The sequence below is a fragment of the Chiloscyllium plagiosum genome, chromosome 41 (genome assembly GCF_004010195.1).
Source record: "Chiloscyllium plagiosum isolate BGI_BamShark_2017 chromosome 41, ASM401019v2, whole genome shotgun sequence".
NCBI classification, from domain to species: Eukaryota; Metazoa; Chordata; class Chondrichthyes; order Orectolobiformes; family Hemiscylliidae; genus Chiloscyllium; species Chiloscyllium plagiosum.
Genome location: NC_057750.1, coordinates 2,116,262 through 2,131,554, shown reverse-complemented (window position 1 = coordinate 2,131,554; position 15,293 = coordinate 2,116,262). Strand labels below are relative to the sequence as shown.

Here is a 15,293-nt window from a genome sequence, read left to right as displayed (position 1 = left end):
TTCTTTTAAGATTTTTGTTTATTACAAAACATTTTGTTTAATAAATAGCTTAATATAAATGTGTACAAAAATGTTCACTTGTTTTTAAGAGAAGGAGCTTGGGTTTGTACAGCGAAGGGAGACATCAAAAGTCACAGTACTTTCAATCACCATCCTTCATTATTGACAGAACATTGACAGTTACTTTATTTTTGAATGATTCGCAGGTTAAGGCCCCCTGGAACATAACTGCTGAAAATATCCTCTCCAAAAACAAACCTTCTTTTAAACAGAATAACAAATCGATGAGACCTCTCTTCAATATTATATATACAATCATCTTGGTCTGCAGGTGAAAAAAGCATAGGCAGGATGTGATGGCTTCACATCCCCATCTCTTCTTCCTACCCCCCCGCCACCCAACCCCCTCCAAACTCAGGGAACACTGCGAGGGCAATACACTGTTTTCTGTGACCTCCCCCCTGCAGGAATGTTAGGGTGCGAGACACAGTTAGAAAGGCGAGGTTTTTGTGGTGTGGTGCGGTGTGTTGGGGGTGGGGGAAGAGGTGGGGGAGCTCGAGAGATTTTCAGTATTTTTTTGTTTCAAGGTAGAATTAATATCAGCTGAAAAGAGACAGTATCCCTTTAAACACCTGGATTCGTGTGTATTCGCTGAATCTGCCGACTCAGAGTGTTCTAGTTAGTAGTACACAGGCGAATCGAGAGCATTGAAGTGGTTGCTCACCCCAATAACAAAATACACGCACTCGGAATTAATGTTGATTTCTAACAGGCAACTATCACCCCAAACTTTTGCCTGAATTACAATCATAGTGGCACTAACATGGAATGGCACAATATACTCTGAATCTCACTAACATCCAACACCTCCACTGGGAAAACAGAGGCTTCTGGTTAAATACAGAGGCAGCTGTTCTTCGGGCACTGAGGAATGACTGCATCCTGATCAAAGTTCCTGCGGACACAGCATGAAACTCAATCGTCGCTTCTCCTTTCATACACCCGCGGCATCTCTGCAGAGAAGCCACAACAGGCATCCACCAGCCACAAATGAACAGCAAAGGGGGTCAATAAAATCAAACTGCAACAAAACTAATAACAGCTTCAGTAGTCTGACAAGGCAAGTTTTGGATTGAAATTAGGAATTCCTCAGTCTAGAAAGAGTTCCTGACAAGAAGTGGTTCTGAGGGGGAGAAGTCAAACCAAACTTGAAACTAGAATGGGATAGGGCTTCAATGGGTGGCACACATTTAGGAAGGACTATTGACTATCTTTGTTGGAAAGAGAGAAGCAACATTGGAGATGATTATTTCTGCTACTGCTTTCCAGAACAGGATTTTCAATCAAAAGTGGCTTATGTTTGAATTAAGGAGACAACTTGAGTGATCACTGGAGAGAGCAAACCCTGGACTGTCCAGTCAATGCCAGATGTGAACGTGCTCCATTCCTGAGTCTGTTTGAAGTCGGAACACGATGCAGGACAGTATAAAGCAGCTGTTCATAAGTACAGAAAATGTTCACAGGTTGGATATTTAAAATTACATCCTTGTATGGGATCACACTCCGAAGTTGGACGTTAATAAATGGGGGACCCCTTGTACTTCAACGATAAAAGATACAATTCAGCAAAGCTCTCAGGTCATTCAAATGGGAGCTCCGCACACAGGGAGGCTAACCATGTGCTTTCAAACTGCTGCATGCAACTGCTACACTCATCTAATCGTTAAAACAAAAGCAATGTTGCCATTTTCAATTTCTCCACAAAACATAATTAAATTAAAGAGGTCACTGGATATCTCTCCAAGCCGCTACCATAAGTTTCTTCAGATGAAAATAATTCCCACTACACGGTCCCCAACAAACACTCCCACAACAGGGATAGCAAAGGGCTAGATACAGCGTAAAGCTCTCCCAATACTGTTCCCATTAAATACTCCTAGGACAGGGACAGCAAGGGGTTACATACAGAATAAAGCTCCCTCCAGACTGTCCCCATCAAACACTCCCAGGACAGGGACAGCAAGGGGTTACATACAGAGTAAAGCTCCCTCTGCACTGTCCCCATTAAATACTCCCAGAACAGGGAAGGGTTAAGTACAGAATTACTCTGCAGCATCCCAACCAAACTAATTAAGGCAACAACAAACTCAAGTTTTAAAAATGACAATTAATGAACTCTGATAATAATTGGCACATTATTTTTCACAAATGGCACACAATGTGGAAGAGTGTAAATTCATGAAGATATGAATGAAAAGGGAGGGAGGGGTGAGAGGTGAACTGATTGGATGGAGGTGAAGGGGGTTTAGGAAACTTAAGGCTAACAGGAAAATGGAGGGAAAGAAACATTGAAGGGAAGGAAAGAAAATTATTTTTAAAAAAATTTAAAACTAGAAAAGGTGCAGCATTCAGTCCACATTTTCAGACAGATTGGGCCTTAAGGTGGAAAACATTCTACATCTCATTGTAAATCTGCCAAAGTATTTACTAACAAATCCAACTCCAAAGGGGCCACATAAAGTCCAATTAAGGACCAGGATTTAACAGGAGAAGAGATTAGAGTTTACAGGCTGTCAAAGAGGATGGCAGGGAGGGTGGTGGGTGTTGTGGCACTGGTGAAGATTTGCAACTGTAATCCTAACTGATAAGAAAGTTAGAAAACAGCAACTGCACTATTTCTCCATCAACCTGCGCCCAGCCGTCATGTTAAATACCCTCAGAGTAGGGGATGCTTGTACCTTTAGCAGATATCAGTAAATAAAATGTTGAAGGCGATCCTGCAGTGCATGATTCTGAATCACTTATGTAACACATCCTTCCCCTCTCCTGCTAAAAGGCAGTTTTGCCCCTCTCCCCTAACCTATCCCAAGCCCCACTGAAATTAGCTAACTCCATCCTGATTGACATTAACCCTTACAGCCTCAATCCTTAGGCAAAAACAAATGATAATTGAGATTATATTATATAAATCTTGTGTTTCATTGGCACAGACTTTAAATTTAAAAAAAAGGTGCAAGTCCTGCAGGATCCCAGCTCCTATCTTCTCCTAATGATAGGAGAGGTGAACCTGGGCACCAAACAAGGTCAGAACCAGGTTCACGTGAAGCATTCTGCAGTCAAATAGCTTGTTGACACTTGCTGTCCAACTTTTGCAAAAAGACCATTCCAACACAGAGCAACAAAAAAGGATACCATCGCTGTTTAAAAAAAAGCTCCGGGTTCCATAATGAGGTTTATAGATAATGCTGTCATTTCATTAACACTGGAAATTGGGTCTGTTTGAAATCACAGACACTTAAAGCTGCCAAAATAAAAGGCAAAATTTTGTATTGTTCTAACAGAAAAATGGAACATAATTTGGAGATTAAAAACAAAGTGCTGGAGAGACACACTATTTTTTCCAGCACCCTTTTTATTTCAGATTTCCAGCATCCACAATATTTTGCTTTTACATAATTTGGAGAGTTTACTTGAGGGGGAGAAAAAAGGGATAAAGACTGAAGACGTGGACACAGAGTTGGCGCCGATCAGAATAATGAAACCATGCCCAAAAGTGTGAAGAAAATTAACATTCACAACGGTTCTTTCAAGAAATGAGTTTTCACAGTGGGGACCTCCAATCATTCAGTATTGGAACACTTGTCCCTGCCCACCCCCTCAACGTGAAAATGGTTTCAAAGAGAATACTGAAAGCCTAATAGCCAAATCATACATTTACAATTATCCTAACTGGACTCCAGCGCCTACTCCCAGGCAGGGTCTTCTTTTAAACTAATAGTTCATCTGAAATAAGCCTTTAAATAATCATCAACACTCAAAATTCTTCACATCAATTTCTTTTTGTTTTAAAGTAAAGCATGATGTATGCTGACCATCTGTGGAGCTGGTGGCAAATTAATATTGTATTCGAGCAGCTAACCAGGCTACCCCCAGTTCAACAGTTTATGTCCTTATATCAGGATATATTTAACAAAAAAAATTCTAAATCTACACAGGGGTACTTCCCAGTGTGTTTTGGATGGGGGTGGGGGATGTGGTGTGTTGTCATGTAAGGGGGGAGAGGGAGAAACGCAAAAGTATAGGTGAAACACACACACACACACACACACAGACAATTCTGCAAGAGAAGCAACCACCTAGCCCCTACTGAAATTTACATCACAATGTCTCATTAAGTTTGCCCAAACTCCTTTGAAAACATTCGAGAATTGAGGGATTTGCTAATCTCTTAAATCAACAGAATCTTAAATTAATTTACTGATCATAACAGCTGTGTAAGTGGTGGAGTACAAGAAATTCCAGTGTTTCAACCTGTAAAGCAAATGTCTGCTCCAAATGGGGACATCCAACCAACAGGTGAAATGTCACAAAGATGTGGTTGACCACTGGGACCTGTAGGATATCAGAGGGCCAGAAGATGTCAAGTTAGCTTGCACAGTCTGACAAGACAGACTGGGGCCTCTGATGACAATTTTTTAATTAAAGTACCTCATATCGTACTGGTGAACGGGCAGGGTCCAACTCTGCCGCTGGCTGTTATAATCTCTCATGGAGAGGCAGAGTGTTTAATTCTGTTGCCCCAGCAATACTTGTTAAAGCAACAGGTAGCAGAATCCTGCATGTTTACACAAGTACTGCTGTACTCACACAAGAACAATCATGACATCGAGATAACTTTCCTTTGTCAATTACCCTACTGGAGGCAACATCTGGGAACAACGTTTACTCCTTGTGTCTCTCTACGCCATGCAATTCTCAAGGGAAATTAAAGATGGACAGCAAACCCCAGCACTGACAACAAAACCCACAACCCCAGAATGAATAATAAAAAAAACAAGATTTTCTTCTCAGATGAAAATGTAACTCAGAACCTGCAGAAAGATCAACATCTCTCCTGAAACAGCCAATGCCATGGTCTTGTTAAAATTACTTCCCCCACCCCATACAGGACCCTGCCCCAACTTACTTCAGAAATCAAAATAAAAACAGGGATACTCCCTCCTGTACCTTGGAGTTGACCTTATTTACTGTTGCACAACAATTGAAGACATCAAAACACATTCAATTGGGAACTAGCAGAAGCCCAGCTCCTGGAATTCCCCCACCCCCTAGTCTGGCTGTATCCCTGAAGCTGACACAGTTTGACGTTAAGTTGACCAATCTCAATTCTGAAAGCAAATAAACCCACACGCTGCCCAGTTCTAATTAATTTGTGATAAACAGCAATTAACAGAATTCATATTATAAATATATCAGAAAAATGTTTCAATTAACTTGCACCTGACATCCTACATTTCCCTTCCCAACTCTAATCCAGTCTTCCCCCTTCTGCCAGAGGTTATGCGCGTTGGCAGAATTTGCACCCTCCCCAGCAGAAACACATGGCCCTTCTTGAGTGTATCAATTGTTATTGAATAAAGCTTCCTCTGCGTGTGAGACACTGGGATACATCTGCACTTGCTCCAAATCAGTGATAACTCCAAAATCTTCACGCAACCTGATATCACTTCAGTTTTCGAAACAAAACAGGAGAGTTTTAAAATTGGCCCCCCACCTACCCTAGCACTGTCCTGGAGTCTCTAGAAATTGTAGGTTTATCTGCAGCACGCTGACGGGAATAACCCAGGAGGGAAATTAATACAACAACAAAAACCCAGACATTTCAACAGGCCATGAGAAGTTCCAGAAAAGGTGGTGAACTTGGAAAGACTGATCAACAGGAGGACTGTCAGGCGTGAAACTGAGATGATGGACATGTCAGGAAGCCAAATGGAGTGGATCAGGGAGGAGAAACTGAGCTGTCCCAATAAAATCTCAGGGACACGCCCATGTGTGTGACACTAGGTAACCCTGGGTGATGTAACAAGACAATCTCTTAAAGCAGAGGGTTTGAGAGAGATGGGGGAATTCTGAAAACAGAGTCCTTTACCTTCATTCAAACTTGTGCAGCCACACAGTGACTGAACAGTCCCTCTACAGGCCACGGACTAGTCAGTTCACTTAAGTCATGTGCCCAGAACAGCCAGGCAAAACCATAAATACACAGGGGCCACACACTCAAACACTCTGGAAAAGTCATGGGTAGGTTGGTCCTGCACTATTCAGTGACCAACTGCAATACCAAAGGGGGTTTCACCAAACCATCCTACTGCCAAGGCCTGTAGTTATTTCAGTGGCTGAGGGGAGGAAGGGGGCATTTACGAAGGAGTTGAGAACTTAGGCAAGGCTGGCACTGAAGGGAATGATGCTACATATAAATGAGAGATTACAGCTCAGACTGTGTAGAGAGGGGACATGGGATCTTGGATTGTGGCTCAAATATGGTTGCAGTATGTATCAATGCTACATAGGTCCCCTCCCGCTATTCACAGAGATCAGCGTGTTAACACAGCTTTGACCATCAGCTGATAACAAGGGCCAACATGACATTTGGCGGCAAGGAGAAAACCAGAAAGCCACATCCCAAGTCTACCTCCCAGGGTGGAGACAGGAGAAAATACAAGGTCCCATAGGAAGGAGGAGAAACCATTTCACACAAGTACTGGCACTTTTGACTCCATTACGTGTTGATGAATGTTCCCACAATCAGAACGATTGTGCACACTCCAAGGAAGACTGAGAAAACCATATGTATGTGGATTTGTTTTTTTTTTTGGTTAAGGTACATTGGTCAATCATCTAGTTAGCCTTTGAATTTATCATCACAAACCAACTCTTATGAATCACACCTTTAGGTTGCTGCACCCTTGAACTCTGAACTCAAGCAAGGACACAGGGCCCCCAAAAGGCAAACTGTGTTGTGCCTTCTCCCGGCCTCTGGCCCTTCCAAGCAACCTGCTAAACAATAAACAGGTACAAGCTCTGTGAGAGTCGGCAATCTCATCACAGGTTACACTGGACGGTTATCACTGCATCTTTAACTAATGTTAAAAGCCTCAAGAATGCATTGAGAAAGATCTTTTTTTGTTTTGGATGCAATGCTTACAAAATACCACAACGGTAGGTTCACATAAAGGGATACTCTCTCTTTAATGAGCTGTGTTGTGGTTCCACAGCACAGACATCGTACCAATGTTGGGAAAAATACGAGTTGAACAGACTGAGTCATCTAGTGTAAGTTCTAGCTCCAAGGCCTCCGTTGTGATTGGGTGCAAGATAGCTGTCTGAGTGGGGAGTGGGGGAAAAGGGCGAAGAGTTCATTTCTGAGGAATTGTACGGAGACGACACTGGGTTTTGAGTGACTGACACGGACTGCGGTTGCCTCAAGTTCAGGATACTGTCAATAGCACTCTGCAAATGCTCATTGAGCGTGTCATCCTGAGGGCTGTCACTGGAGAAACTGGCATTGTCCATGTCGAACGACTCGGACTTACTCCGCTTGGCAGGTGGGAGTGCCAGTTCCCAGGGCCCGTCCGGAGGGTCTGCTTTGATGATTAACTCGTCCTCAACGTCCGACAGTTCCTTCATGAGTCCCCCAGTGCCATCCTCGGCTCTTCCTCCAGGAGGCTCCTCCGATTTGGGAGGCAGGTGGTGTGTATGTGTTCGAGCCTTCCTACTGAGACTCGAGACCACTGCGCTCTCCTCAGGTCTGCCTCTTGCAGTTCTCACCTTTGGACTCTCTGCAGATTTGCAAGTGGCTATGACACTTTTGGAAGATTCCTCACACTTGGACACAGTTTCTCTCCTGCTGTCCTCCCTAACAGTCCCACCCTGAGATGGGGTCCCAGCAGTTCGATCAGCTGATAGTGACTGCACGTTCTCCCGATACGTCTTGCGCGGTGGCAGCTTACAATAGTTGGCACTGCGAGGTGGCTTGTTCTCAGCTGGGGGTGGCGTCGCGTGTTCGAGAGTCCCGTTCATCTGGCTGACACTGGTTGCCACCAAACATTCGGTGCTTTTGATGACTGAGCTTGTGCTGACAGACTGATGGACGGGGTCAAGGGCAGTGTTGTGAACCACCTTACTGAGCCCTGCCTCCTGCTTGATCTTAAGCTTCAGGCCGATCCTGCTTCGAGCCTCGTACGTCTTCATCGGAGGTGGCCGACTTCGGGTGTGAAGAGTCTCGTCGTCACCGTCCTTGGCCCACGAGACGGAAGGCGAGGCTCCAGAGTGCTTGATGACCAACTTTGTCGGGTGGATCTGTGTGGCTGTTTGAGTAGCGGGAGCCCGAGGGGTTTCCAGTGAAGCAGCTGAAGTGTTACAGGAGGGGGATGGAGAAGAGGTAGCCAGGCTATGGGATCTGGAGGAAGATGCCACATATTCATCTACAGTGGGACAAGAAAATACAAGAAATTAAATTTGAACGCTTTTACACACACTTCCCCGCTATCATTCCCCTTCCTCTTCAGCAATACCAACTTAAATTTCTCATTCTTGTTTTCAAATCCCTTGGTTGTGTCATAGAATCAAACACTATGGCAAAGCATACATTACTACCCATTGGGTCTGTGCTGCCAAATATATATTATAGTCGAAAGTGTGTTGCTGGAAAAGCACAGCAGGTCAGGCAGCATCCGAGGAGCAACAGAATCGACATTTTGGGCTGGAGCCCTTCATCCCGATTCCTGATGAAGGGCTTATGCCCGAAACGTCGATTCTCCTGTTCCCTGGATGCTGCCTGTCCTGCTGCGCTTTTCCAGCAACACATTTTCAGTTCCCACCTCGAGACCCTCACCACCTATTGGGCGAAATTGTTTTTCTTTAAACCCCCTCTAAACCTTCTGTCTTTTACATGAAAATGATATGCCCATGTCATTCACCCCATCATCCCTCCCTCCAAGTAATCTCTAATCCCATACCTGTGGAGATATCTACACTCCTGTAATTTTTGGCATGTGGCTCAGTGGTTAGCAATGCAGCCTCCCAGTGCCAGGGACCTGGGTTTGATTCCAGCCTCAGGCGACTGTCTGTGTGGAGTTTGCACATTCTCCCCGTGTCTGCGTGGGTTTCCTCCAGGTGCTCCGGTTTCCTCCCACAGTCCAAAGATGTACAGGTTAGGTGAACTGGCTATGCTAAATTGCCCATTGTGTTCAGGGATGTGTTAGTTAGGGGTAAAAGTAGAGTAATAGGATAAGGGAATGGATTGGGTGGGATACTCTTCGGAGGGCTGGCGTTGAATTGTTGGGCCGAAGGGCCTGTTTCCACACTGTAGGAATTTTATGATCAAGTGACCAGCATCAGCCACTGGGCCTGAAGTTATCTGTAGCACCAAGGTCTGAAATTTTCATCTGAAATGTCAATGTGTCTCTCCCTTTTAACACGCACCTTAAAATCTTTCTATTTTAACCATTTGACCAATTGACCCAATACCTTCTCATGTGACTGTCAAACATTGTCTGATAAGCAGATCTGTGAAATACCTTATAATGTTTTACGATGATAAAGATGCTATAAAAATGAAGGCAGCTTACCTACACTAGCTATACAGATGCTGACACAACTGTTGTGTATTTCAATCTCACTAAGTAATCAGAGAAGCAGAATCATTTTTCATTTTGGTCTGACAACTGCAATTTATTTTGTGCTTTGTTCAACGTTTCAGTCCTTTGGTGAACTTTATGTTCAGCATTTCAGACATTCCAAATAATTTTGTGATAATGGTCAAAATAACTTGACAGACAGATGAAGGAAATTTTCTCTTCAAAAGCAAACAACAGAAATCCCACTGAGCTGAGATAGTTTGTAAATTGCTGCCTGAGGTGTAGTGGGAGGATTCAATACTACAGGGGGAGGTGATGGCCTCATAGTATTATCACTAGCCTATTAATCCAGAGACCCCAGGAATGTTCTGGGGACTCAGGTTCGAATCCTGCTGCAGCAGATGGTGGAATTTGAATTCAATAAAAATCTGGAATTAAGAGTCTAATGATGACCAGGAGTCCATTGTCGATTGTTGTAAAAACCCATTTGGGTCACTAGTATCCTTCAGGGAAGGAAACTGCCATCCTTACCTGGTCTGGCCTACACGTGACTCCAGACCCACAGCAATAAATGCTGGCCTAGCCAGCAATGTCCTCATCCCATGAATGAATATAAAAACAACTAACTTTCAAAAGGGAGTTGTATATCACCTTCAAAGAGTTAGCACAGTTACGATGGGCTAAATGAGCTCTTAGTGCTGTAATCCTACATGGGATGAAATTAATGAAGATGACGGGCATTTTACCCACTGGCTGGAGAGCTCCAAGACACCACTTTTGGTGAAATCCTGTTGCATTCAATCCTACTCATGCACTGGACATTAGAGGGCCTTTTATCTTGGAGTGAAAACTCCAAACACTCAGAATGTCTGGTGGATCTGAAGTCGGTGGCTCTATTCTTTGGCAGCACCATTGGGAAAGCTGCTTCTGCAAATACAGTGTCGAAAAATGTGGTGTTGGAAAAGCACAGCCGGTCAGGCAGCATCCGAGGAGCAGGAGAGTAATTGTTTCAAGCATCAGCTCTTCACGAGGAAGACCAATTAAGAGCTTTCTGATGAAGAGCTTATGCTCGAAATGTCAATTCTCCTGTTCCTCAGATACTGCCTGACCTGCTGTGCGTTTCCAGCACCACACACTCAACTCTGATCTCCAGCATCTGCAGTTCCTCACTTCCTCCCAGAATGATTGTAAAGAGTATCAAAAGTGGAGAAGGTTTTTCTCCTTCTGCGGCCCATTTTTTCCATGTTTAGAACCAAGTGGAATGGTCCCAATCTCTACATCACCGCAACGTCTCCTGCATGCACCATGTCACTGACTGCAAGATAATCAGCAACTGGCTTCAATACAATTGAGCAGGATCTTTGCCAATGGACCAGCTCAGACTGGGAAGGTTTCTGACTGATTACCAGTCCTCAACTGATCCGGTATTTGAAAAGGAGAGAGTTGTGTCCTCAATAAACAGTCTTACCAGGTTTCTCTTTTGCCAGCTGCTTGTCGGTGGTTAGGGAGGTTTTCTCTTCCTGGATAAACATCCTGTCAATCATCACCATCTCAGCTGATGGACTCAATCTCTGAAAATTAAAGAAAAGAATTTCATTGCTGATTGCAAACCATTACCCACTGAAGAATCAGAGTGGAGTGTAATGTATATACTGAAACACACACTCCAGGGCAATGATTTTCAGTTGAATCTTGCCTCAGTTTTGTCCACTGTTGCCATGTGAGAAACTAACAGAAAGCTATGATTATTGTTTCCTAGCCAATTCCAGTACAATGCAGAGAGAGTACTACACTGCTCACTCCAGTCACAGGCTGCTGCAGGTGCTCTGTCTCCCTCTAATACAAATACTCTATTGCCCAAAGAGGAGAAACAAGCTGATGGAAAGGAGATGAAGAGCAGGAGGAGCAACAGACATGCAAAAGAGGGGGAAAGAAAACCTCCTCCCGAAACAAAGGCATTTAAATACAACACACTGATCTGAAAACCACCAGTTAGAGTGGCCTCGTCAGAAGACTAAGTGTTAGTTGCTACAGTTGCCATACCATAGAATCCCTTAAGTGTGGAAACAGGCCATTTGGCCAAACAAGTCCAAACCAACCTGCCGAAGAGTTTCCCACCCAGGCCCGTATCCTACTACCCTATAACCCTACATTTCCCATGACTAATGCACCTGACCTACACTTCCCTGAGCACTATGGCAAATTTAGCATGGCCAATTCACCTAACCTGCACATCTTTGGACTGTGGGAGGAAACCCATGCAGACAAGGGGGTGGGGGGGATGGGGGTGGGGTGGGGGGCATGTGCAAACTCCATATAGACAGTTGCCTGAGGGTAGAATCGAACCTGGGTACCTGGTGCTGTGATGCAGCAGTGCTGACCACTGAGCCACCGTGCTGCCCATCCAATTACCTGGAAAAATAAGCCTTAAGGATAAACCAGAGCAATGACTGCAAAGTCCAGTCCGCCTTCAGACTCTGGGGAACCCATTTCAGTGGCAGGAGACTTTCACATACTTGGCACTCAGAGGTTGAGAACCGTTCAACTGGAGCGTCGCTGAACTTAAAATGGCTGAAGCAAGATCCTCCTTTTATCACTCAGATTTGACTGTTTTTTCCCTGACAAGTTTTCCCAGGGCAGGGGAGGAGCATAATCATCTGCTATACCAATCAATTCCCTAATTTTACACAATACCGCAGTGCGGTTGCACAGTCTCTGATCCCCGTCTGTTTTATCTTTTTGATAAAAAAAAAAGCAGTGTTATTCGGTTTCCAATTGATTGATCACTGCTGTGTGTGTGGTAACTTTCTTATAACAACCAGACTGACTCACATCTTCTTACGTCATGGGGTGACCCCTCCTGCTTAATTTAAACCAGCAACACAAACATTTTATCTCGTGCAGTAATCTGTGAAAATTCAAGAGGCCAAGAACTATTAAGTAAAAATTAACAACTTTATTTCTTAAAGCATAACAGAGAATAATTAACTAACTCCTTCCTCTAACCTATCTTTTACTTTCCCTTCTATAACACTAGTCCGATAAAACCCCTGATTAAGTTTACCAAATTTCAAACTTCAAAACCAGCCAGCTGTTAAATCTTCTCTTTATATCTTTTTCTATTTTCTTTTCTTTTTCTTAGGGATTTCTGTTTGACAAGTCACTGATTGATAAAGCTACCTTTAAGACAGCTATTTTTCAGGCAGTCTGTACATGCAGGTGGCTTGGCAGTTCTTTCCCAACTGTTCAATTTTTCCCGGTCTTATACCTCCAAAACGTCAGATCATGTCATTAACTTTTAATACTGTCAATATACTCAATTCAGGCTTGATGGAGTTTGGTATTTTTCGGGGTTTAATTTAAACTGATTGGCCTAATTTGAATTTGTCTTTTTTTTTTGTCTCCAGGCAACCAGCTACACTAGCTGCTGGACCAAAAGGTTGCATTATATGTGAAAAGATTTGTAGCTCGGGTACTCGTTGTTGTGGTTCTGTTTGCCGAGCTGGGAATTTGTGTTGCAGACGTTTCGTCCCCTGTCTAGGTGACATCCTCAGTGCTTGGGAGCCTCCTGTGAAGCGCTTCTGTGATCTTTCCTCCGGCTGGAACTGACAACCGGAAGCGGCAGGTTCAAACCACTACAAATGCCGGAGGAAAGATCACAGAAGTGCTTCACAGGAGGCTCCCAAGCACTGAGGATGTCACCTAGACAGGGGACGAAACGTCTGCAACACAAATTCCCAGCTCGGCGAACAGAACCACAACAGGTTGCATTATATCTTGTTCAGAACAATTGATGCTGTCAGGTAGTTCTGCTAGCTTTTCACTCTCTTAAAGGTACAGTACACCCACATCTTCATAATAATCTCCTCCCTGGCTGCTCTTTGAACACCAGGGACAAACACGCCCATTCCTCGTCAGTGGTCTGTGGGCTGGGCCCTATTCAGCCAGCTAGAGTGAGACACTGGCTCAAAGCAGACAGGGTTCCTGCAGCTCCCACGAGCCAGGATTCCTCAGCTGCAGTCTCAGATGGGATGTTACAATAACACACATACCTACTGCAAAACCCTTCCCACAATTCTCTGCCCTCTCAGTGAAAGCATCAATTCGGATGCTGATTGTGGGCAGATCCGCGCAGTTGCAACATTGAACCAGACTGACAGTGGCCCCAAAACCCACTTCACTCGTGTGTTACCCAGAGAGCGACATCAATTTAACTTGTCTCGCCTGAATATTAACTTAGTACCAAAAGCTTGAAAGATCCACACAAATGTTACATCCCATTCCCTCCCCCAACAAAGTACAGGAAATATCCAGGATTGTAGGCCCCAGTTTCAGGGACGGTGTACAGAAAGCAAAAGCAGAAATGGTTACCCTGGCCTCCTCGAACAGCAGCATTCGGTATTTGCTCAGCATGGCCTGGGTACGTTTTAATAACTGCGTCGATACAGCCTCAAATTCTTCATCCACTGAAACAGAGGAACATTTAGTGCTACAGATTTCAATTATTAAATATATATTCTTAAAACAACTGGCATGGGAAGGGAGATTAGATCTAGATATGTAAAGTCTTAACGAATGTAAGAATACCCTCTGACATCCCAGCAGAGTATAGTTGGTTTCTGTACAATTAATTCTTGTTCAAGGTTTTAATGAAGAGGAGGGTGAGGCATGTGACCATCATAATTAAGCACAATATATGGAACTTGCTGGAAATGGGCAGTGTGTTGCCAACATCTATGAAGAGAAACAATGGAAGTGGCTGTTCTGAATGGGCCACTTAAAAGGAGGCCATTCAGCCCATTACAAATCCATGATTTCTCTTTGATAAGAGCTCTCCGATGAGTCCCATTACCTTCCTTTTCCTCCAAAGCCCTGCATTAGTTTTCTTCAAGTATTGCCCAACATCCCCTTCAGAAAGTTGGTTTTTGAATCATTTTCACCCCCCCACTTTCAGGCATCAAATTCCAAATCATAACTTGGTCCGTAAAAACATTTCACAGCTCTACCTGATTCTTTTGCAAAGTAGACAGGCAGGAGGCTGGAGGAACACAAAGCCAGGCAGCATCAGGTGGTGGAGAAGTTGGAGTTTCGGGTGTAACCCTTCTTCAGGACAGGGAATGGGTGTAGGGGGAGCTGCAGAGAAAGGCGGTGGCGGGGGGTAGGGTGGTGAAGTGGGGATAGGTGAAGACAGGTAGAGGGTATGACCTGGTTGGTCAATGGGAGGAATGAATCCGGTTAGTGGCAGGGAGGAGTGGAAGGGATGGGGAAAGGCTGGGAAGAGAGTCCGGGGATGGGGAGGGAGGTTATTTGAAATTTGAGAACTCAATGTTGAATGTAGGCTGCCCACGTGGAAGATGAGGTGTTGTTCTGCCAATTTGCGGTTTGGTTCGTTTGGAACTTTGGTTACTGACCCTCTGGTCACAGGAAAATCCCTTTAGTTACTGGAGCTTATTGATACTTTATTGAAAACATTTAGAGGATGTGCTATGTGGCACATTGTTAACTGGCCTCTTCTCTTCTAAACTCACTCTTCACCGTCCAGAGACTTTGTTTTTCTTTCAATCTAGCCACCTACAGGTTTGAGAAATTGGGGCAAAGCTGGGAGACTCCTTCTGCCCAATCAGTATTTTACTACCACCACGCAGTGATGGTGGTTTGTAACATCCACAAGGTGTACTACAAAAACTCAAATCTCCTTCATCAGCACCTTTCGCTACTATCTAGAAGGACGAGGGCAGCAGGTACATGGAAACACTACCCCCTTGCATGTTCTCCTCTCAACTATCCATAATCTGGATTTGGAACTATAAAACGGTTCCTTCATTGCTGGAATTCTCCCTCAACAGCAGATGTGGGTCTACCTATACTACACGG

General features: G+C 44.2%; 1 protein-coding gene across 1 annotated transcript in view; it reads right to left on the bottom strand.

Moving 5' to 3' along the window:
• The window catches only part of LOC122542677 (BRD4-interacting chromatin-remodeling complex-associated protein-like), a 52,542-nt gene continuing 37,249 nt past the window's right edge, over positions 1-15,293 (bottom strand). The window contains exons 12-14 of the mRNA XM_043680655.1: positions 13,791-14,052; positions 10,888-10,990; positions 1-8,264 (exon numbers count right to left, since the gene is read on the bottom strand). Of these exons, the coding sequence (XP_043536590.1) occupies positions 7,105-8,264; positions 10,888-10,990; positions 13,791-14,052 (1,525 nt within the window). The 3' untranslated portion in view covers positions 1-7,104. The remainder of the gene's footprint in view (positions 8,265-10,887; positions 10,991-13,790; positions 14,053-15,293) is intronic.